We start from the raw sequence: 24,265 nt of genomic DNA on the forward strand, positions 1-24,265 counted from the left end.
TGTCCCAAATATGTCCAATTATTCTAAATATGTGGTCTCTTTGATCCTAGACCCAGCCCCAGGGTCATACATTGCATCTTGCCATGTTTCTTTAGCCTCCGTTAGTGTAGAATAGTTCTGACTTTTCTTCTTTTGTGACATTGATATTTTTAAGGATTCCTTAGGGTTTGGTCAGAAATACTGGATGAGGGTTGAGATGGGTAAATGCACCTTAAAAGGTCATGAACCCATCCAGCCTGTTACCTGAATTACAAAGAGTTTTTTACATACTTCTCATGAAAATATTTTAGATTATTATTGAGTTGTCTCTGGCATCACTTTAAATAACGTATAAAGATAGAACAATTTGGGGGGGAAGGAAAGATCTTTCTAAAATTATAGATGCTTATTATCCAATGAGACACACATTTATTCTCTTAGACCTTTAAGCAAGGAAACTAGAGGGAATTCCAGAAACTCTAGCTGACCAGAGGACCTCAATGTTCTTAACAGCTTTTTGCCCTGGGGTCTGGAGGTCAGAGGAGATTAATCAGAAACTAAAATATGCCCTGGCTGGATGGCTCGCTTGGCTGGAGCATTGTCTTGCAATGCAGAGGTGGCTGGTTCAGTCCTTGGCTGGGGCACATACAGAAACAGATTGATGCTTCTGTCTCCCCCTTACTCCCCTTCCTCTCTCTGGATTCAATAAAAATAGAAGATTAAGAAAATAGAAAAAAATAAAGACAGAACAAAAAAAAGAAACAAATACTTTTCTCAGTGTTCTTCACTTATTCATTTTTCCAAGAAGTTTTAAGCTCCTGATAATGCCAGGCACTGTGCTAAATCCCCACCATTAGGTTGCTTACAGTCTGTCTGGGGAGAAGACAGTAATGGGAATGAACCTGGAGGCAGGATTAATTAAGTACTGCTATGAGGTAGACACCTGCTATTGAGTTTGGGGAGGCAACTGAGCTGAGTGCTGTGTGTAGGATCAGACACAGGGTGACTCTGACCCCGCTTTGTTGGCAGCTGGACAAGCAGAACCGAGCCAAAATCACTGACTTAGGATTCTGCAAACCAGAGGCCATGATGTCAGGCAGCATTGTGGGGACGCCAATCCATATGGCCCCTGAACTTTTCACAGGTAAGCTGGAGGGCAGGGAGTGGGTTGGGCGGGGCTTCGCACAGTAACCGCTTGAGCTAAGAGTAGTGTCCTCAAGTAGTCCTGGGCAGGTCCAGCAGGCAGGGGAGAAAACACCAGAAAAAAACTAAGACAAGTAGAGGGAAATGTAAAGAGTTGTAAAGGGGTCAGAAAGAAGAGTGCTAATGGGAGTCACCAACTGTTCTTCTGGATGTCTCTCAAGGCCATAATTTCCATAATCTATTATTTTATCATAAAGTATTGATCAAATAACTTCTACAGCCCTGGCCGGTTGGCTCAGCGGTAGAGCGTCGGCCTAGCGTGCGGAGGACCCGGGTTCGATTCCCGGCCAGGGCACACGGGAGAAGCGCCCATTTGCTTCTCCACCCCTCTGCCGCGCTTTCCTCTCTGTCTCTCTTGTCCCCTCCCGCAGCCGGGGCTCCATTGGAGTGGGGATGGCCCGGGTGCTGGGGATGGCTCTGTGGCCTCTGCCCCAGGCGCTAGAGTGGCTCTGGTCGCAACATGGCGACGCCCGGGATGGGCAGAGCATCGCCCCCTGGTGGGCAGAGCGTTGCCCCTGGTGGGCGTGCCGGGTGGGTCCCGGTTCAGCGCATGCGGGAGTCTGTCTGACTGTCTCTCCCTGTTTCCAGCTTCAGAAAAATGAAAAAAAAAAAAAATAAAAAAATAACTTCTACAGTATATTAGGAGTTGTCCCCTATCATTAAAGAACTTATAGATGACATATATTAATAGAGGTAAAATAATTAATAGGGCAGTATAAGACAGCGTGATAAAGTGCTAAATTAAATGCTACGTAGTGTAATTTGATGTTCAAAGAAAGGATAAATTAAGGTTGAAATGTTTGTTGATTTTGTAGTAGACGGAAGATTTTTAGGTAGAACTTGAATCAGATCTGGAAAAATTGGCAGGTGAGAAGGGAATTCATATTTATTAAGAATATTCTTTGAGCTAAGCAGTGTCAGTTTTTCATATATTTTATTCCATTTAATCCTCACTAGAACTTGTGTGGTGATGTTAATACATTTTTATTTTCATGTCATGGATAAAGTTAAGTCAAGGCCAGGCTACTGAAAAAACCCACCCCAGAACACTGAGGTAGAAGTCATGGAGTAAGGAATGGAATCTAGGTGTTTGTCTCTAGTGTCTAACCATGTATGAAAAGAGGAGGAAAATTCTGGAGGCTAGGCAATGGGAAATATGAGGAAAATTGTAGAACAGAAATAAGCATGACAAAAGAAATCGACTTGGGAAATAATAGCAAACCAGGTTGGAGATAAAATGCAACGGGCTTGAAAATTCACTCAGAGGAGTGGAGGTTTCATGTGGAAGAAATAAGGTCCTGTTGCCCTTTTGAGCTGTAAAGAATGAAACATGTTTGTGGGAGATTAGCTCAGCAGCAGTAAGGAGAGGGAAACTGGTGGCAAGAAACAAGGTGGGGAAACCGTGGCTGTCTTCTTGATTAGGTTGGTGGTAGTGCTAAAGCAAACAAAACCAGTGACAGATTTGGCCCTGGCCGGTTGGCTCAGTGATAGAGCGTCGGCCTGGTGTGCAGGAGTCCTGGGTTCAATTCCTGGCCAGGGCACACAGGAGAAGTGCCCATCTGCTTCTCCACCCCTCCCCCTCTCCTTCCTCTCTATCTCTCTCTTCCCCTCCCGCAGTCAAGGCTCCATTGGAGCAAAGTTTGCCTGGGCGCTGAGAATGGCTCTATGGCCTCTGCCCCAGGCGCTAGAATGGCTCTGGTTGTAACAGAGCAACGCCCTAGATGGGCAGAGCATCGCCCCCTGGTGGGCATGCCGGGTGGATCCCGGTTGGGCGCATGTGGGAGTCTGTCTGACTGCCTCCCCGTTTCCAACTTCAGAAAAATACAAAAACAAAATAAAACAAAACAAAACAAAAACCAGTGACAGATTTAAGATGAGTCAGAAGAAGAATGAGCAGGTTTGTTTTTGTTTTTGTTTTAAGTTGATATGAGTGATGTACAGCAAAGAATGACTAAACAATGACTCCAAGGTTTTGAACCTGAGTAGATGAGGAGAGGTTGTATGTTTGTTGAGGAAGATGGAAAGGTAATCACAGGTTGCCCATTAGTATTGGTAAGAATTAAATTAGCAACATATTTTAATTTCTCTCATTAGCCTCATACACAGGTCAGCTTTTCACTGAGTGATCCACGCTAAATTAGGAGTTAGCTGGGGAACTGTAGTCCTACCCACATTGGAATGAATATGTAGTCATCATTTTTCTTTCTATAGATTTACTTTTTAAAAAAATTAAATTTCTATTTCCCCTGCTTGCTTGTTTCTGTTTTGTTTTGTTTTTGGCTACTTCATATTTAAATTCCTTTGGTTGGTTCTACTGCAATCCATTCTAGTGCTATAAGAATAATCTTTCTAAAATATTTTTCTTCGCCTGAACTGTGGTGGTGCAGTGGATAAAGCCTTGACCTGGAATGCTGAGGTCACCGGTTTGAAACCGTGGGCTTGCCTGGTCAAGGCACATGTGGGAATTGATGGTTCCCCCCTTCTACCCTCCCCTCTCTCTTTCTCTCTCTTTTGTTTTCTCTCCCTCTCTAAAGTAAATAAAAAATAATAAAAACTTTTCTTCATGTCACCTCCTGCTCTAGAACATAAATGACTTCTGCTGTCCACTGAATCCTGACTCTTCTGTCTGACTTTAAAAATCTTTGTATTCTGATTCCAACTTGCCCAGCTACCTGTATTTCCCAACTTTATTTCCCTAATACAATCTTTCAGATTTAATCATTTTGACTATCCCATTAAAATAAAAGTCTTGCCCTAGCCGGTTTCTCAATGGATAAAACATCAATGCAGCGCACCAGAGTTTGCGGGTTTGACCCCTGGTGAGGGCACATATGAGAAGCAACCAATAAGTATACAACTAAGTGGAACTAAGTAAAACAATGAGTTGAGCCTTCTTTCTCTGTCTCTTCCTTTCTCTCCCGTCCTCTCTCAAATCAATGGAGAAATAAATTTTTTTTTTAAAAGGCCTGTTTTTCTTCTCCTTTGCCAAGTTCTAGTCGAAGCTCTGTTAATATCTAGTTTTGGCCTGTGGTGCTGCTGTAATTCTTTTATTATAAAATGGGCATTATGAACGAGTCCTGCCTAACGGTTGTTATGCAAGATAATGGAGGTTAAAAGCTTTAGGAAAAAGTGTAGCAATCTCTGCAGGTGAAGTTAGTGGTGATGCTATAGATTTCTCTCCCTGGCTCACTGCTTGTCACCCCTTCTTGCTCTAGGGAAGTATGATAATTCTGTGGATGTCTACGCTTTTGGCATTCTGTTCTGGTATATCTGCTCAGGCTCCATCAAGCTCCCTGAGGCATTTGAAAGGTGTGCCAGCAAAGACCATCTCTGGAACAATGTGCGGAGAGGTAAGAGCTGCAAGCCCTACTTTGTCCAAACTCCCCTGTTGAGAGCAGAACAAAACCAGGCACAGTAGCAGGGGCCTCTCATCAAACTTCTCATTCCAAGCATCATTGTCCTGAACTGTCTGAAAGAGGCTTTTTTCTTTAAAATTTCCAGTTTAACTTCATATGCCAGTGTGTTCCAGTTTCTCATCACTGTTAATATTAGATTCTAACCTAGATGTCTGTAGTTGAAGCTAAAGCTTATTGCATTCTTAGCCCAACTGGGTTATCAGCCAAGGAGCTAATCATGCCGATTGGTTGAATCGGTAGCCTTCTCACTGATTCTGGTCTTATTTCCGTGCTCCTTTCTCTAGGGGCCCGCCCAGAACGGCTTCCGGTGTTTGATGAGGAGTGCTGGCAGCTGATGGAAGCCTGTTGGGATGGCGACCCCTCGCAGAGACCTCTCTTGGGCATTGTCCAGCCCATGCTCCAGGGCATCATGGACAGGCTATGCAAATTAAATTCTGACCAGCCAAACAGAGGACTGGATGATTCTACTTGAAAGCAAAGACCTTTTTATCTTTCTCTGTTTCTTTCCTTCCCCTCATCTTTTGGCCATGGGAAGAATTTGACAGTTGTTCGTTGCAGACAGCTTCCAGGGGAACTGATGCTTGCTGGGCAGCTTGAGGCCCCTGGCGGAGATGTCTCCTGGATAGTGCTGTTGATGGCTGAGCGTACTCAGCAGTTCACTGATGCCCCAAGCTATTTCTTTAGCAAAGGATTGTCTAGGACATGGGTAGAAGGCTGAAGAAAGCAAGTTCTGACCTCAGAACTGAAAATGAGGTAAATGTTACCATTGTCTGTTCACTGTATGTTTCTATGACAAGTGAGACACTGCAGTGGCAATAGTATTAAAAACTACAGTTTTCATAGTTTTGGCTCTAGCTATGAACAGTTTGGTTTTACCTAGTCGTAAGGACCCTTAGAAAATTAAAGCTTAGTTCTGAAATTGTAAAAACATACTAGCAAAACCATAACTTGTGGGTACCTGGTTCCTGCTCTGTAACCAGAGATCTCAGGTTGCAGCAGCCACAGGCCCCACTGGAGATGCCAGAAGCAAAGCTGTCTCTTCCTCACAGTACCTGTGTGTTACCCATTACAGGCCCACACGGCCTAATGTATGGGAGAGGGTTTCAGTTACATCACCAGAAGCCACTAACAGAAAAAATGCGTGTGCAAGCATCCGTGTGAGTGTGTGTTGGATTTTGAGTTACTGCTACTCCTAGAACAGAATTCTATGCTTGGGTCTTTATTCTTTTTTCCCCTCTTTTTGGTCTCAAGATGAGGAAGCTGCAGTTCACATAGTACTTAGGGGTAAGTCTCAGTAAAATTGGCCTAGTGTGAAGTATTTGGTGAACTGAGAAGTGCACAGTGATCTGAAGGCCATGGGCCTCCATACAAACCCACTGAAAGGATACCAGCTTGTTTCTTAAAACTTAAAAATATCAGAAACTCTTCTTTTTGGGTTTGAATCTAACACACTGATGTTTTTAAACTTGATCAGTGAGCTCTTTAACCAAGGTTTTCTTCTGCAACTTGTTCCTTCTTTGTACCTTATTTTAAATTTAATGTGGAAGAAAAGAACCAGGTGAAAGAGAAGAACTCTCTGTAGTTCTGTGTGTGCCCCTCCCCCCTGTATGTTAGTGGCTGGGAAGGGTCCCCCTAGACTTTGTTACTAAGTGTACATAAGAGAAAGTCTTAGGCCAGTCAAAAGAAAGGGAAACAATTTAAACTCTGGCACATCTCAGATCTTGACTTCAAGCCTCCCTCAACCAAAGTGGTCTATTAGATTTACAAAAGCATGTAGGTGAAGGAATGGACAGTGAAGGAGAGGAACTTCCTCCATCTGCGTAATAATCCCCAAGCACTGTGGTCTGTCCCCTGTGCCTAGTCCCAAACTGATTGAAACAGGTCCCTGAGCAGGTGTATAAGATAATGGGCAGGTTTGCTGCTAGAATTTTCTAGAATTGTTTGTGACAGATGACCATCTCTTAAAAATTAACAGGGTATAAATGGAGTCTACAAATTTTTTTTCATATAATTTTTAAAGTTTAGTTTTTAACTCTAGCTATCCTGGGCTCTGCTTATGCTATGTATGAGTGTAGCAGCCCCTGAGCACTTGTAGCCCTCAGGAACTCCATATAGTGCTGAAAATCTTTTTATTTGCAAATGATAAGTTGACCTGACCCAGTGTCTTTGCGTTCTGTAGGCTCCAGCCTTGTTTTGGTGGAATGTTCAGTGTATCTCTTAAAATTTTAACACTTAACAGGTTTACTTCAAAGCACTCTCGTCATCAGCATTAACTGGTTGCCCTTCTGGGGACTATGATGGGCCTTCCAGGAAGCCATGTTTCAAGTTAAAAAAAATAGAGGCAGGTAATCTCTACTTGATGAAAAAGCATTGTAAGTCTTGTTCTGTGTGAAATTTCAAGAAAGCTTTTATATATTCCCTTTTCCAGACTGTCCTTTAACTCTGGCTGTATCGGGAGTCTGTGCTGCCAGTGTGCAGACCACGCTCCTTACGTTCTATACCCCATTCACACATGGGAGGTTAGGCTTTTCTCTGAAAGGGCCAGAGCCCCTTTTCAGCTTACCCCTGTGACTTAGTTTGCTCTCAGACATCAGTTTTTTAGCAGTTCCCCCACATTTGTTTGCCAGAGTGGGAAGGGAGGGGCTAATGGGTGAGTAGCTTATTTTAAAAAAAAAGTATTCTGAGAAAAAGTGCCGAATATTCCTGAAAGTCTCTGGGCCAGCCAAAGCCCACATTTAGACATTGGGAGGTATTATTTAAACACTCAGCAGGCTGAGTGCAAAATGCATATGAATAGCACGTGTATACTTTGCTTTTGTTTTACAACATTGTCAGCAAATTTTGGATTCTTTGTTCCTTGGCAACCATTATTTTTAAAGTGATGGAATGCCATGAAATGTACTGTATTGTCTGTTACTTGGGAAGATACTAGGTATTAAGGAAATTTGGTGGCACTTGGGCTGTCAAGGGCTGGCAAGACCAAAGTCTGAAGATTTTACCTCCTAACTTTGGCAGTATTTGCTACCAAGTGGTGAAGTGAGACTGTGGCTGGGGGAGGAAGAAGAAGGATGGGGTGAAAGAATTACACTGTGTCCTATCCTTCTAATCATTTTAATTAGGGCAATTTACTCCCACCCAAAATTAATCACCTGGCAATTTTTCATGCACTTGAAGTCTGATCACTTACGTTGCTTTAGAACTGAGTGGGGGACCTTCCTGCAGAGCAATCAGAAGAAATGGTGGAGTCTGGAGCCAGGAGTGGCTGACCCTGTGCCTGCGGAGCCAGAAGCAAGGTCAGCCATGGGTGGAGGAATGCTCGTTTGTGTGAGGTTTCCAAAGGCATGCCTGAATTCCCATGATCCTCTGTGGAGAGTAGCTCATTGATTGAACAAGCCTTTCACTTCTCTGGAAAGGAGGACTATGCTGGTTCTTCCTGGACCAGAGAATCACTTGTGACTCCCTCAGTTTCAGGGGAATAGAGCCTAGGTGGCAGCTTCTAATTTTTAACACTAAAAGTCAAGGAAACATTGAAGGAAAGGATATAGTACTACCACAGATAGAAATAGGGGAATGATAGAACTCTCAACCAGCACCTGTCAGCTCTCCAATGCAATTTTGTTTTTGTTTTTCGGGGGTTTTTTGTTTGTTTGTTTGTTTGGGGTTTTTTACACATCTTTCTTGAGCTGCAAAGGTATTAGAAAAGTTTTTTTTATTGTTGTTACCGAAGAAGTGGTTTGGGCTGCAACATGGTAACTGCACTGAACAACACTTTATTTTTTGGTTTTTATTCAGGACTGACAAGCAAAGGGGGGTTGGTAGTTACAGCAGCACTTCGGTGAATCGAGACTCTCCCTAGCCTTGCTTGGCGAGAAGGCATGGTTAGTGTTCCATCTGGCTAATCAGAACCTCCTAACTCCGCATTATCTGAGCAGGCAGGCTAAGAGTCCATTGCCAAAAGAGGATTTTTTTTCTTTGAAATTTCAAAGCTTGATTTTGGAATTTTCTGGATCAAATAACTCACTTTGTCATTAAAAGAAAAAATAAGAGGGTTTATCTTTCTAAATATGGAGGTGGAGTAGGGCCGATATTAATAGGTAAGGAGGGAGTAACCTTGAGACACTTGTATTGCAAACTTCCTTGGGGGTTTCAAGTAGCGTTACTGTTCTTTCAAGGGTTTGATTTTTAACTTCATCTGCTTTGGTAACATCCAGTCCAATTGAGCACCTGGTACTGGGTAGGCCTTCTTCCCCAGAGGGTTGAAAAGAAAATTGGTCTGGGCAGCTTGTTGTCTTTTGTTTTCATGTAATGTTTTTGTTTGTTTTAAAGCACTAATGTTTATTACAGTGTTAAATAAAAATGTAACATACTAAGTGTGTAGAATAAAAGTGCAATAACAAGAGAAATTATTTTGGCACAAACATCAGTCCTTACACTCTCTCCTTTCTTGTGCTACCTGCCTCTTTCCACATTGTTACAGCAGGACCGTGTTAATTGTATTTTTAAGAAACACAATTAAGGGATAAGTCTTCTCTTAGTGTAATTTTGAAGGGTTTCGTTTGGTTTTATAGAGTATTCTGTATACTTGTTGGAATGCACAAATACCAGATGTGCTATGTAATAAAGATCACATTAACGTTTTAGGTTCATGTGTGTTTGGCTTTTGTTTCCCCTGTGTTAACAGGGCACTCTATTCTGTTCCATTTCCACTGGGACCTCTGCAGTCAGATGTCTTACAGTTTGCCTTAGAGGTTGATGGAACATGCTACTCCCCCATAGCGTGCTCTTGGTGTCCAGGTCCTTGACATTGCCACTACCAGAAAGTGGGGCACAGGAAGGTGGGACAGCGGAGAAGAGAAGGCAAGGTGTGGTGATAGCAATTTATTTTTCAGAGACTTTCCTGGGTTCACATACTTTCTCCAGCTTCTTTTCAGCACGAACGTGCAATATTCTGAGCTCATGCACAAACCTGTTCCTTATTACACTGTGAGAGAACCTGGCGGTGGAATCTACAGTGTGTCCGTAAAGTCATGGTGCACTTTTGACCAGTCACAGGAAAGCAACAAAAGACGATAGAAATGTGAAATCTGAACCAAATAAAAGGAAAACTCTCCCAGTTTCATACCTATTCAGTGCAGTTCGATGTGGGCTCACGCACAGATTTTTTAGGGCTCCTTAGGTAGCCATCCCGTGTAGCCTCTACAGACTCGTCACTGACTGATGGCCTACCAGAACAGGGTTTCTCCACCAAACTGCCGGTTTCCTTCAACTGCTTATCCCAAGTAATGCTATTCCTATGTGGTGGCGCTTCGTTATAAACGCGCCGATATTCACATTGCACTTTGGTCACGGATTCGAAGTTAGCGAGCCACAGAACACACTGAACTTCCCTCTGTACCGTCCACATCTCAACTGGCATGGCCGTGGGCTGCTCCTCTGTATACACGGTGTTATGTCATCATCTGCGCATGTGCACATGCTGCCACATCATCCTACAGAAACTGGGAGGGTTTTCCTTTTATTTGATGCAGATTTTACATTTCTATCGTCTTGTTGCTTTCCTGTGACCAGTCAAAAGTGCACCATGACTTTATGGATACACTGTATATACTGACCAAGCTGTGTTTGGAATATTTGAATTTTCTATTTAGGGTCATCCCACCTTCAGATCTGCTTGTGAAGCATTGCCCGACAGGCACCATCATAGGCCACTGCCAGCAGAGTAGCACTATCCATAGTCACAAGGGAATGTTAGCAGGCAGCATGCCGCCTTTTCCTGTGCAGCGTGTTTGTTTTGTTCTGAGTTACTATATCATGTTTGTATGGCTGCATCACTTTAGCTGTAACTGCTTGTGATATGACTGCAACACAAGTTTCACCAGGAGATGGCAGCATACCTTGAACAGTTGATGTATTTTTGAGTAAGTCTTAAAGAAATAGCTAACAGTGAATCTCAGTGGTTCTCTGCTTACTCCTACACAAAAGTCATTTAATACAGCTGAGCCTCTTACACTTGTGAAAGTCTCCACTAATTCTAGGTGCCCTTCACAGCCAGGTATATCCTGTCTTACATGCATAGCCCTATATTCTAGTATAAAGCTCAATATGAGTTTTATTAAGTTCTCTAGGCATTACTACTTCAGAGAAAACAGCTTGTAGTATGTATATTTTAGATGGGGTATGCCTTTCCAAGGACACAGCCCTCAACAGACTTGTCCCTTCAGTAGGCAACTGGAGTCGCCTTCCTAGTCCTATGATTGGGAGGGGTTCAGTGGGGAGAGTCCACCAAGTTTCTGAACATTGTTAAATTCAACTTAGAAATTTCTACCTTTATAGGATCCCAAGGTGTCCATAAAGTGTTAGTTGATTATTCTTTCGTGTATAGTTTTCATGGGGGGCCATAAACTGGTTAAGGTCTCTTGGGGCCCTCCTAGGGATGGCCCGTTCTTTGGTATATTCTAAAGGTAGCATTTCAAATCACTGGGAAAATAGACTTTTACTAAACTGATTATTCACTGGAGAAAATATATACTCAATCATGAAAAAAAAGGTATACTAAAGATCTAAATATAAAAATAAAACTATATTAAAGAAAAAGTTTTAAAGACTATAAAGGAACTAGGTAATAGCACACACAGTGAGTACTATATACTAGACACTCTTCTAAATGCTTTACATATATTAACTCACTTAACCTTCACCAGAACCCCATTTTACTGATGAGAAAATTAAATACCAGGATCATGCAACTGATAAATGCCAGAATTGGGATTTGAACCTAAGAAGTCCAGCTCCGGAACCTTTCGTTCTACAACTAACCACTGTACCATTCTGCCTCGGGAAAAAATGCACGTAAGTGTGTTCATTTATAGTTTGGGGGAAGGGAGAACATTTTTTAGTGTGATCAAGAATCCAGAAGCCACAGAAAAAAATGATAGAAATTATAAAGAACAGCCTGACCTGTGATGGTGCAGTAGATAGAGTGTTGACCTGGAAAGCTGAGGTCCCTGGTTCGAAATTCCGAGTTTGCCTGGTCAAGGCACATACAAAAAGCAATCAATGAACTACTAAAGTGAAGCAAGTACAATCCTACTCCCCAACCCCAAATCAATAAATAAAATCTTTAAAAAATGAAAACATATATACATCCAAAGACATCAAAAGCAAAATTAAGATATCACTAATTTGGCCTGATCATGGTAACGCAGTTCATAAACCATTCACCTAGAATGCTGGGGTCACTGGTTCAAAACCCTGTGGTTGCCCTGGCTGGTTGGCTCAGTGGTAGAGCATCGGCCTGGCGTGCAGGAGTCCCAGGTTTGATTCCTGGCCAGGGCACACAGGAGAAGCACCCATCTGCTTCTCCACCCCTCCCCCTCTCCTTTCTCTCTGTCTCTCTCTTCCCTTCCTGCAGCCAAGGCTCCATTGGAGCAAAGTTGGCCCGGGTGCTGAGGATGGCTCTGTGGCCTCTGCCTCAGGCACTAGAATGGCTCTGGTTGCAACAGAGCGGTGCCCCAGGTGGGCAGAGCATCGCCCCCTGGTGGGCATGCCGGGTGGATCCCGGTCGGGCACATGCGGGAGTCTGTCTGACTACCTCCCCGTTTCCAACTTCAGAAAAATACAAAAAAAACCCAACAAACCCTGAGGTTGCTGGCTCTGAGCACAGGCTTGTCAGTGTGGGGTCGCCAGCTAGAGTCAGGGGTGGTCCACACGATCCCAAAGCTCACCAGCTTGAGCATAAGCTGGCATGAAAAGCCCAGGGTCACTGGCTTGAGCAAGGGGACACTGGCACGGCCTCCAGTCAAGGCACATATGAGAAGCTCAATGTATGGCTAAAGTGAAAGCAACTACAAGTTGATGCTTCTCACCCTCTCTCTACCTTCTTGTCTTTCACTCTCAAAAAAAACAAGACCATTAATTTGGAGAGAATAATCACAGTATACTATATATATACTTGATAAAAGAGTCATTTCCTAATTTATGAAGAGACCAACAAAAAGTTTTAGAACAAATTGACTTAATACATATTTGAAAAAGATGTCTATTCTCACTAATAATCAGGAAAAATTGCATATAAAAACCAAAAAGAGCCTGACCTGTGGTGGTGCAGTGGATAAAGCATCAACCTGGAAACACTGAGGTTGCCAGTTCGAAACCCTGGGCTTGCCTGGTCAAGGCACATATGAGAGTTGATGCTACCTGCTCCTCCCCACTTCTCTCTCTCTCTCTCTCTCTCTCTCCCCTCTCTATAATGAATAAATAAAGTCTTAAAAAAAAAAACCAAAAAGATATTTCCATCTGTCAAATTCTTGAAAATAAATATTAAAAACCTATTTATAAGCATGAGTGATGAGCATGTCCCTATGTTGGGAAGTAGATACAGCACAAAAGGGCAATTTGGTAGTACCTAATGTAAACATTTTAAACCTATATATCCTTTGCTCCAGAAATGATTTTTAGGCAGTCCCCTATCTACAGAAATATTTGCACAGATGTGCAAAGCTATATACGTATGAGTGTTTATTGAATCCTTACTTTTTTTTTCATTTTCTACTAAAAACATGAATGAATACATTTATTTTTCAAATCCTGTCCTAAGGATTTATTAACCCCTTCATTTTATAATAGTAAAGTAGCTAATTAATTAAATTATTTGCAAATTAACATTTTTTATTGAATTTATTGAGTTAATATTGGTTTATAAAATTATATGTTTCAGGTGTACAATTCTGTAACACATCATCTGTATATTGCATTGTGTGTTCACCACCTCAAGTCAAGTCTTCTTCCATTGCTGTTGATCCCCCCCATACCTCTTCCACCTCCCCCACACCCCTTGCACCATTTTTTATAATACTAAAAAGATGGAGGTACCTGACCTGTGGTGGCGCAGTAGATAAAGCGTCGACCTGGAAATGCTGAGGTAGCCGGTTCGAAACCCTGGGCTTGCCTGGTCAAGGCACATATGGGAGTTGATGCTTTCAGCTCCTCCCCCCTTCTCTCTCTCTCTGTCTCTCTCCTCTCTCTCTCTCTCTCTGTCTCTCCGTCTCCTCGCTAAAATGAATAAATAAATAAAAATTAAAAAAAAAAGATGGAGGTAATGTTAATGTCTGACAAGGGAAGATTAAATTATGGAGCTCATACCATGGAATACTATGCAGCTAATAAAAGGAATGACATATCTGTACGTACTGACAAGGAAAGATGTTTATACTATATTATTGGATTAAAAAATAATTTATGTAAGAGTATATTTATTAGGACTTTTTTTTTTTGTAAAAATCCCTTCCATTCCCCATAATCCTATATTCTCTAGAGATCTGGTCCATCTCTCTATTTAAATGCATAGAAAAAAGTTCGTAAGGATATATATATACATCAAACCGGTAACAGTGGTATTCCTAGGGAGAGAACTTTCAACTTTTACTTATCGAATTTCTGTTATTGTATTGTTCATTTGCTATGAACATCTATCTTTTTCATTTTTTAAGAAAATGAGGCCCTGGGCATTTGGCTCAGTATTAGAGTGTCGGCCCCGGTGTATGTATGTCCTGGTTTTGATTCCCTGTCAGGGCACACAGGAGAAGTGCCTATCTGCTCCTCCTCCTCTTCCTCTCTCACTTCTCTCTCTTTCTTCTTCTCCCCTCCTGCAGCTATGGCTTGATTAGAGCGAGTTGACCCCGGCTCTGGGGATGACTCCATGGCCTCTGCCTCAGGTGCTAAAATATGGCTCTAGTTGCAACAGAGCAAGGGCCCCAGATGGGCAGAACATCGCCCCCTGGTGAGCTTGCCAGATGGATCCCAGTTGGGGTTCATGCGGGATTCTGTCTCTGCCTCTCCAACTTTCACTAAAAAAAAAAAAAATTGTTTCTAAAAAGAAAAATGAGTGAAATGGCTAATTTAGGAGAAAGAACGTATGTTTTGGAAAGATATTAGGGGTCCAAAAAAATCAACAGGAGACTGGAAAATCAGGTTCACAGAATCAATGGGTAGGAACCAGGGTAGATATGCAGGCTACTGCAAAGGCCTCACTATGGCTATGAAGAACCATCTTCCCTCATAAATCAGCAGCCAGGGAGAATTTTCTCGACTGGCCCAGCATGGGCCCCAGCTCATCTCCTAAAAGCATTGGTTCAGAACTGAAAGGCTCTATCCAACTCCAGGTACCATGGTGAAAGGTAGGTTTTCCTGCTCAATAAAACTATATTCAATGGAGGAGATATAATTCCTAAAAGGGGATCAAAAGAAGTGTTAAAAAAGGGAGCTAGATTCAGAACAGGCCCTAGGTGACAGATGTCCATTACAGTTCACTGCTTGGGCTGCTTGACATCACATCTACCCCTCTGGCTCTCTTGGGAGGCAAGGTCATGAAGATTTATAGACTGGAGCCAGTGCATGGAGGATTCATAACTGGGTCTCTTGGGAGGACCTTTAAAATCTCTAGAGTTTATTTCATTGAAAGAAGACCCCTTGGCTTCTATTTCCTTTCTTCTCCCTTCCCCCCCCCCCCAACATGGCTTCCCAATGGAATTAATCATAAAGACACTTGGCCCTGGCCGGTTGGCTCAGTGGTAGAGCATCGGCCTGGCGTGCGGGAGACCCGGGTTCGATTCCCGGCCAGGGCACATAGGAGAAGCGCCCATTTGCTTCTCCACCCCCCCCCCCCTTCTTCCTCTCTGTCTCTCTCTTTCCCTCCTGCAGCCAAGGCTCCATTGGAGCAAAGATGGCCCGGGCACTGGGGATGGCTTCTTGGCTGCTGCCCCAGGCGCTAGAGTGGCTCTGGTCGCTCGCGGCAGAACGACGCCCCGGAGGGGCAGAGCATCGCCCCCTGGTGGGCAGAGCGTCGCCCCTGGTGGGCGTGCCGGGTGGATCCCGGTCGGGCGCATGCGGGAGTCTGTCTGACTGTCTCTCCCCATTTCCAGCTTCAGAAAAGAAAAAAAAAAAATTAAAAAAAATAAATAAATAAAGACACTCAAGGCCCTGGCCAGTTGGCTCAGTGGTAGAGCGTTGGCCTGGCGTGCAGGAGTCCCGGGTTCGATTCCCGACCAGGGCACACAGGAGAAGTGCCCATCTGCTTCTCCACCCCTCCCCCTCTCCTTCCTCTCTGTCTCTCTCTTCCTCTCCTGCAGCCAAGGCTCCATTGGAGCAAAGTTGGCCCCGGGTGCTGGGGGTGGCTCTGTGGCCTCTGCTTCAGGCTCCGGAATGGCTCTGGTTGCAGCAGAGCGGATGGCCCAGATGGGCGGAGCATCGCCCCCTGGTGGGCAGAGCGTCGCCCCTGGTGGGCATGCCGGGTGGATCCCGGTCGGGCGCATGCGGGAGTCTGTCTGACTGCCTCCCCGTTTCCAACTTCAGAAAGAAAAAAAAAAAAAAAGACACTCAAGCATCTAACACAATATGTTAAATCAGAGGCTTTCTATGTGTGGAATCCAGGAGTTGAAAAAGCCAAAGGATGGAGAAACGCCTGGCCCAATGTGAAGCCACCGGCTCTGAAAATAAGGGAAGCGCCCCACGTTCCAAGCTGGGAATGTGGAGAAACAATGCAAAGCCCCCTGAAACATTTTACAGAGCAGGATATGCTTACAATTTTAAAAAGCTATTATTTACTGTTTGATGCTTGTTAAAAAAAAAAAAAGCATGTGTCATTCTTGTAATTATGAAACTTTTAAGAACTGTGAACTCTCCATGTAATTTGTGGAACAGAACATTACCATAATTTGAAAGCCCCTGTGTGCTCTTTCCAGATGCCAATCCTCTGCCTTTCCTACCCCAAGATTACTATTGTGCTTGATGTTCTCATGATTTAAAAAAAAGATTTCCCAAATATACATGTACCCTAAACAGTATATAGTTTGGTTATGCATGTTCTTGAACTTTATAAAAATGGTATGACCTGTATGTAGTGTTCTATAACATTTTCTTTTTAATTGTTGTGTGTCTGACTTTTCTCCAAGTAGTTTATAGTCGCTGTACACTTGTTTTCACTGCAGTATATTACTTTAATGTGTGAATGTACTGCAATTTAGCCATTCTCTATTTTTCTCAGGGAACCAACTTTTGGTTCAGTTTCTCTCATAGGACCTCTGTTTCCTATTTTATGATTTTTTTTGTCTTAATTATCTTCATTGTTCACCTTTTTAGAGCTATTCCATTGTTCATTGCTTCCTCCTATCTTAAGTTGGATGCTTAGCTCATGAATTTTCAACTTTTCTTTTCCAACATAAATATTAAAGTTCAGAATTTTTCTTTAAATACTATTGCTGGCCTGACAGGTGGTGGCACAGTGGATAGCGCATCAACCTAAGACACTGAAGTTTGAGGTTCAAAACCCCAGTCACTGGCTTGAGCGCAGGGTCACTAGCTTGAGTGTGGGGTCGCTGGCTTGAGCGTGGGATCATAGACATGAACCCATGGTTGCTGGCTTGAAGCCCAAGGTCACTGGCTTGAGCCCAAGGTCATTGGCTTGAGCCCAAGGTCACTGGCTTGAACAAGGGGTCACTGGCTCAGATAGAGCTTCCTGGTCAAGGCATGTGTGAGAAGCCACCAATGAACAACTAAAGTGACACAACCACAAGTTGATACTTCTCATCTCTCTCCCTTCTTGTTGTCTGTCTCTCTTGCAAAAAAAAAAAATCTGTTGGGACTTGTTTTAATGGACTAGCTAATGGTGGAGAAGCAAATGGGCGCTTCTCCTATGTGCCCTGGCCGGGAATTGAACCCGGGTCCCCCGCACGCCAGGCCGACGCTCTACCGCTGAGCCAACCGGCAGGGCCTACAGTTTTCTCTTTTGAGTATGCCATCTTTATCCTACCAGGACCATGACTGGTACAGCAGGATAATGAATATTTGTTCAACAAGTTTTGTGAAAACACGCACAAATTTGCATAGAGCAAGAGAAGAACTTGGTTTCTGGGGAACTGATGAAGAGTAGAGGCAAGGGGCCCCAAAGAGACATGAGAATAGAAAGATTGGCAGGTGCCAGATCATGAAGGACCCTGTAGGACATGTGTCATCTTCCTACAGCTCGAGCTCTCTGAGAGATATTAATATACAGAAAGTTTACTGGGGAGACCTCTAGACCTCAGGACCAACACCTTAGGTAGGTAGAGGAAGCATGAATGAGCAGAGGACAATTTGAAGTGCAATGAAGTTGCAAAGTAGGCCTCAGCCAATCCCATGGGGTTCTGTGGGCCTGAGATAATTTCAAAATTTTCCCACTTTGAGGCTGCATGGAAGAAGTCCAAGGTCTCTGCTATTTTATTTATTTATTTATTTATTTATTTATTTATGTATTTAAAGTAACAGCAGTTTTTATTTATTTATTTAGTTAGCTAGTTATTTAAATTTTTTACAGAGACAGAGAGTCAGAGAGAGGGATGGATAGGGACAGACAGGAACGAAGAGAGATGAGAAGCATCAATCATCAGTTTTTCGTTGTGACACCTTAGTTGTTCATTGATTGCTTTCTCATATGTGCCTAGACTGTGGGCCTTCAGCAGACTGAGTAACCCCTTGCTCGAGCCAGTGATCTTGGGTCCAAGCTGGTGAACTTCTAGCTCAAGCCAGATGAGCCCGTGCTCAAGCTGTCGACCTCGGGGTCTCGAACCTGGGATCTTTGCATCCCAGTCCGACACTCTATCCATCGCGCCACCACCTGCTCAGGCAGGTCTCTGCCATTTTAAATGTTGCACAACATTCAGGAGATAGCACAGCTCATGTCTTCGGCCCAAGACTGTAGCCAAAGCTGGCAGATCTTAGAGCCTGTGTTCTTCAGCTCCAGAGTCACACTTTCCCCTCCAACTTTCAGAGCCATAACCCAACTCAGCATGCTTCATCATCTGGCATCATTAAGACCTAGTAAGCAGAATAAGAAGTGAGGACAAAGACACCCACTGTTTCCTCTGCTCTCAGAGACGGGTGATCCCTGGGCAGCAGCTCAGGAGGCTGTCAGAGACAGAACTGTGGGTGGAAATACCTTTGAAAGCATTCCGTTTAAGTTTGTCTCCCCCAATAGAAGACACTGAGCTCCAGAGAGGAAAGGTTTTCTCACAGCTAGCTGGAGGCAAGGACAAGATTAACTCCCATGTCCCCTGATTCCTTTCTTAATTATGGCTCCCAATGGCCCTATGGGTTGAAGAGGAGGCTGGCGAATGGGCGGGCTCCTTTGTCTCTCTTCCAGCCATGGGGTCTTAGCAGAACCTCTGTATGGGAATCCCATCCAAATCAGGTCCCATGGAGGAGTCTGACAGCCAATCTCATTAACCAAATGTCCCTGGGATTGAAGAATAGCTTTGGAAGAGCTTGCTGAACCAGAAGTTAGGGTGAGGGCTGCAGGCCAGGGTAGGGGAAGGGGCAGGCAGCCTGAGGATCCTGCCAATTGCTCCCAAGAGGTGGGGGAAGACCAGCTGGGCCCAGGGTTTCTCTGAGATGTACTTTGATAATTTGCTGCATTTCAATGACTATATCCAAGGAGGGCTTGGCTCCAAGAAGCAGAAGTCACTGTGATAGTGGAAGAAAATAACTCAATGACAGTTTGTTTTATTTAGCAAGATGCTGGGGGGGGGGTTACCAACAGGGACAGACAGGAATGGAGAGAGATGAGAAGCATCAACTCATAGTTGTGGCACCTTAGTTCATTGATTGCTTCTCATAAGTGCCTTGACTGGGGAGCTCCAGCCGAACTAGTGACCTATGCTCAAGCCAGCGACATTGGGCTCAAGTTGGTGACCCTACACTCAAGGCGGTGATGTTGGGGTTTCAAACCTGGGTCCTCAGCGTCACAGGCTGATGCTTTATCCACTGTGCCACCACTTGGTCAGGCAACAGTTGTTAAAAATGGACCATCATGATGAGTATTAAGACCACTGCAATGAGATTTTTTTTATAGCTGGGAGAGAGATAGAGCTCAACTCTAAATACAGTTTGGGCAATTTATATCCAAGGAGGATGGTGAGGGGCAGTGGATGGAAAATTACTAAGAAGAAACAAGGGGGTAACAAAGATTCTGCTAAACCAACTTAACAGGATTCCTGGTGAAGACCAGCCAGGTGATCAGACATCACCAGGGTGGTGGTGGGGGGTGGAGGAACCTGATCAGATATTGAAGAGGGGGAGAGTTCTGACTTAGTGGGGTTCTTGATAAAACTAGATTTTACAAGGAAATGTGCAGATGGGTCTGGGAGAAGTTTCAAGAAACTGACTATAATTTGCTCAAGCAAAGAAATCTTTATCAAGCCCCCTCGTGGTGGATTTGAGGACGTTGTATCTGTTGGGGATGGCAGGTTCCCTAGGGAGGCCTCTGTCCCTCACTCTGTGGGCTGCGGTCACCACTGAGTTCTGGAGGCTGAAGAGAAGTCCCCCATGAGGAGGAAATGGAACCCCCTCCTCAACTGCCCCACCTTAGGTGTGAGTTTATTTAAAGAGAACATGGACATCAATGGAAAAGGTGAGGCAGGGCTGCCGGAAGCCAGGGAGGGCAGCAGGACAGTGAGGCGGGGACAGAGGGCAGTACGGAGAGGAAAGGGGCCATGCTGCCCCTGGACCCTGAGTGGAGACCCTGCAGAAGTCCTCTCACTTCCAGGTAAGTGAAGGGGCACTGGAACTGCAGAGAGAGCTGGAAAGGGCCTGCAGGCTAGAGCAGCTACAGCAGCTCAAAGGCAATGTGACGAGGCGAGGGAGTCTCAGAGCCAGGTGCAGCACTGGACATTGACTGGACATTGCAAGCTAGAAGCTTTGTTCAAAAGTGTGTCTGTGACACCTTTCAACATTTGTACCCACATTGGGCTCATTTGTAATTTAGAGTCTTTTCCACTCATTTATTTATGTGTTGTAGCTTAAAATTTTCTTTTGGCTTAACATCATCTTACTAACAGATTTACAGGTTTCTACAGCCTCCCTCCCTCCCTCCCTCTCTCCTTTCCTCGCTTCATTTTTCCTCCAATATTAGCGAGTTACTACTACATTCCAGGCCTTGTTCTTGATGCTGAGGATCTTTTTTCTTTTTTTTTTTTTTTTTTGTATTTTTCTGAAATTGGAAACAGGGAGGCAGTCAGACAGACTCCCGCATGTGCCCAACCAGGATCCACCCGGCATGCCCACCAGGGGGCGATGCTCTGCCCATCTGGGGCATCACTCTGTTGTGACCAGAGCCATTCTAGCGCCTGAGGCAGAGGCCATGGAGCCATCCTCAGATGCTGAGGACCTTATTCTTGGAGAATCTGAAAGTCCTTCTTGGAACTTATCTTTCAACAGCAGTTTCTATAAAATAACATATAAATATATCAGAGAATAAGAATAATTTCAGAAAGAGATAAATGCATGGAAGACAATAAAACAAGAGATGGCATTCTAAATTAGGTATTAAGAAAATGACTCTATGAAGAGCTGATATTTGAGCTGAAAATGAATAATAAAACTTAATAAGCTATACAAAGTTGGAGGGCTGGAGAGGGCAGAGGAAATTGGATGTTCTACGTAGGAGGAGCAATAAAAACCTTATATGAGAATCAACTTCGCATGTTTATGAAGCAAAAAAGTCAAGGTGACTGCAGCCCAAAGAGCAAGAGAGAAAGAGAGAGTAGTTTGAGGGTGAGATAGGACAGGAAGGTATCAGTTTATAATTGTGACAGGCAGGGTAAAGATTTGAGTTTTTATTTTTAGTGCAGTGAAAAACCACTGGAACAGAGAAATGCTATATCTAATTTATATCTTTAAAAGCTCACTGCATTCTGGGTAGGGAATGGGTCATAAAGGAGCCATAGAAGAAGCAGAAAAGGGGTAAAGGATGGTGGTGATACTAGGAGAACTGGAACAGAATGGATGGAACCTGATACATTTTGGAGCCAATACAATTTGCTTTTAATTTGGATATAGGGGTGCTGAGAGAAGAAAGCATTTGGGCCTCGAGAAGTGCTTTTTACTGGGATGAGAAAGTCTAGAAAGGAACATGTTTGAAAATGAACTTGGCCTGGCCTGTGGTGGCACAGTGAATAAAGTGTCGAATGTTGAGGTTGCCAATTAGAAACCCTGGGCTTGCCTGGTCAAGGTACATGTGGGAGTTGATACTTCTTGCTCTTCTTCCCCTTCTCTCTCTCTAAAATGAATAATAAAAAAAAATGAACTCAAGACTTCTGGCTCCAGTTTGGCATGTAAGAGAGCTTAGAAGTCACCACTTTATCATAACAATAGGTAAAACATAGAACAAACTGAAAAAGCAATACAATATACAGGAGGTATATATTTGATTAAACTTTTGTTTGATTTTCTCCTGCTAATCTGTCTCATGTCTATTAGACCTATAAGGTTAGAGGAAAATTTTTCTTCCTTAATACCTCTATGTTTTTTCATGGCTTGATAGCTTCTATTTTATTTTTTTTTTAGCACTAAATAATATTCCATACTCTGGATTTACAAGACTTATTCATTCACTTATAAAAGACATCTTGGGTCCTTCCAAATCTTGGCAATTATGAATAAAACTATTATAAACATCCAAGTGCTAATTTTTGTGTGGACATAGTTTTCAATTACTTTGGCTAAATACCAAGGAACATAATTACTGGTTTGTAAAAGAATACGTTTAGTTTTGTAAGAAACCACCAAACTGTCTTCCAAAGTGACTGTACCTCTTGCATTCCCACCAGCAATGAATGGGAGTTCCTGTTGCTCTACGTTTCATCAGCATTTGGTGGTGACAGTCTTCTGGTTTTGATGGTAGCTCTTGTTGTTTTGATTTACATTTCCCTGATGACATATGATATGGAGCATCCTTCCCTATCTTTATTTGCCATTTGTATAATTTCTTTGGTGAAGTGTCTTCAGATATTTTGCCCATTTTTAAAACAGGCTGTTTGTTTCCTTATTGTTGAATTTTAAAAATTCTTTGTCTATTTTGGATAACAGGCCTTTATCAGATATCTTTTGGAAATATTTCCTCTCAGTCTGTAGCTTATTTTTCGCCATTCTCTTGACAGTGTCTCTTATAGAGCAGAAAATTTAAATTTTGATGAAGTCAAGTTTATCAATTCTTTCTTTCAGGGATTATGCCTTTGGTATTTATTTATTTATTTATTTATTTATTTATTTATTTATTTATTTATTTATTTATTTATTTTAGGTGAGAGGAGGGGAGATGGTGAGACAGACTCCCACGTGCACCCCGACCAGGATCCACTCAGCAACCCCCATCTGGGTAGATGCTCAAGTACCAAGCTATTTTTAGTGCCTGAGACTGATGTGCTTGGGCCAACTGAGTCATCCTCAGAGCATGGTCTAATGCTCTAATCCATCGAGCCACTAGCTGCAGGAGAGAAAGAGGGAGAGAAGGGGGAGGGCAAGAGAAGAAGATGTGCCCTGATCCAGAATTGAACCTGGGATGTCCATATACCAGGCTGACACTCTATTCACTGAGCCACTAGCCAGGGTCATAATTTTTTTCTTGGTAGTTGGACATGATGTACTGGGTAAAGAAACTGCAGTAAATGGGCCTTTGTAATCTGGTGGTAAGGTGTCAGGGGAGGGGAAGCATTCTATAGTCCTATGATTAGAACTTAGTCTTTTGGTGAACCTGTGCCTCCAGACTGTGAACTTCACAAGTCAAGTGCATCTTTCCCTGCCCTTCCCCTTACACCTTGTGACAAGATGGATAAAATCGGCTCAAGTTGGATATTTCCCTTCTCCTACATGGAAAGCTAGAATGAGTTGGAGTTGAGAATTTCCCTTCTCCTAGGTTGGTTAGGCTCTAAAAAAACCCCCCAATAGCTTAGGCTCTGGTAAAAATAATTTCTTTTGAGGGCAAGCTTTGTTAAGAAGAACAGAATGCTCTGGCATATTTCACAGTGGTTCCTCTTCCTCTCTTCCTGGTGGAAGCCCAAAGGGATTTTTCTCCCATATTCACTGTAAGAATTGGTCTAGCCTGACTAGGCGGTGGCGCAGTGGATGGAATGTTGGACTGGGATGCAGAGGACCCAGGTTCAAGACCTCGAGGTCACCAGCTTGAGCGTGGGCTCATCTGGTTTCAGCAGGGCTCACCAGCTTGGACCCAAGGTCGCTGGCTCAAGCAAGGGGTTACTCGTCTGCTGTAGCCCCATGGTCAAGGCACATATGAGAAAGCAATCAATGAACAACTAAGATGTCACAACTAAAAACTAATGATTGATGCTTCTCATCTCTCTCCGTTCCTGTCTGTTTGTCCCTATCTATCCCTATCTCTGACTCTCTCTCTGTCTCTGTAAAGGAAAGAAAAGAAAAAAAATGAATTGGTCTAGGTTCTAGAGGTAAAATTCACAAAAATGTACTGCCCTCCCCCATGACTGGGTTCCCCGGGAGTTTTTAACACTCAGACTTGTCTGTGCTTAGCCTCCAGCAGGTCATCCATTATGGTTCAGGTTCTCATACCCTGACACTGATTCCTGCAGAGGTTTCTGCTCAGGGGCTTCTGCTCTGATAAGTCATGATTCTCTTTATTGGCCTGTCTGTCTCTTTAATTTGGGGGCAATGGTTTGCCCTGTGACATCACTCCTCTGATGAATCTACAGTCATGCACTGTATAATGATGTTTTGCTCAACAACGGACTCCAAATATAAATACAATGGTAGTCCCATAAGATTATAATAAATTAGAAACAAAAATTTGTTAGCAATGTTGAAAGAAAAGGGTAGACCCAGCTACCTGA

General features: G+C 43.4%; 1 protein-coding gene across 2 annotated transcripts in view; it reads left to right on the forward strand.

Moving 5' to 3' along the window:
* The window catches only part of DSTYK (dual serine/threonine and tyrosine protein kinase), a 64,817-nt gene extending 55,579 nt beyond the window's left edge, over nucleotides 1-9,238 (forward strand). For both annotated transcript variants that reach the window (XM_066261573.1, XM_066261574.1), the window contains exons 11-13: nucleotides 1,009-1,123; nucleotides 4,398-4,532; nucleotides 4,883-9,238. In XM_066261573.1, the coding sequence (XP_066117670.1) occupies nucleotides 1,009-1,123; nucleotides 4,398-4,532; nucleotides 4,883-5,070 (438 nt within the window). In that variant the 3' untranslated portion in view covers nucleotides 5,071-9,238. The remainder of the gene's footprint in view (nucleotides 1-1,008; nucleotides 1,124-4,397; nucleotides 4,533-4,882) is intronic.
* The last annotated feature ends 15,027 nt before the right edge of the window (nucleotides 9,239-24,265 follow it).

The sequence above is a fragment of the Saccopteryx bilineata genome, chromosome 2 (genome assembly GCF_036850765.1).
Source record: "Saccopteryx bilineata isolate mSacBil1 chromosome 2, mSacBil1_pri_phased_curated, whole genome shotgun sequence".
NCBI lineage: Eukaryota > Metazoa > Chordata > Mammalia > Chiroptera > Emballonuridae > Saccopteryx > Saccopteryx bilineata.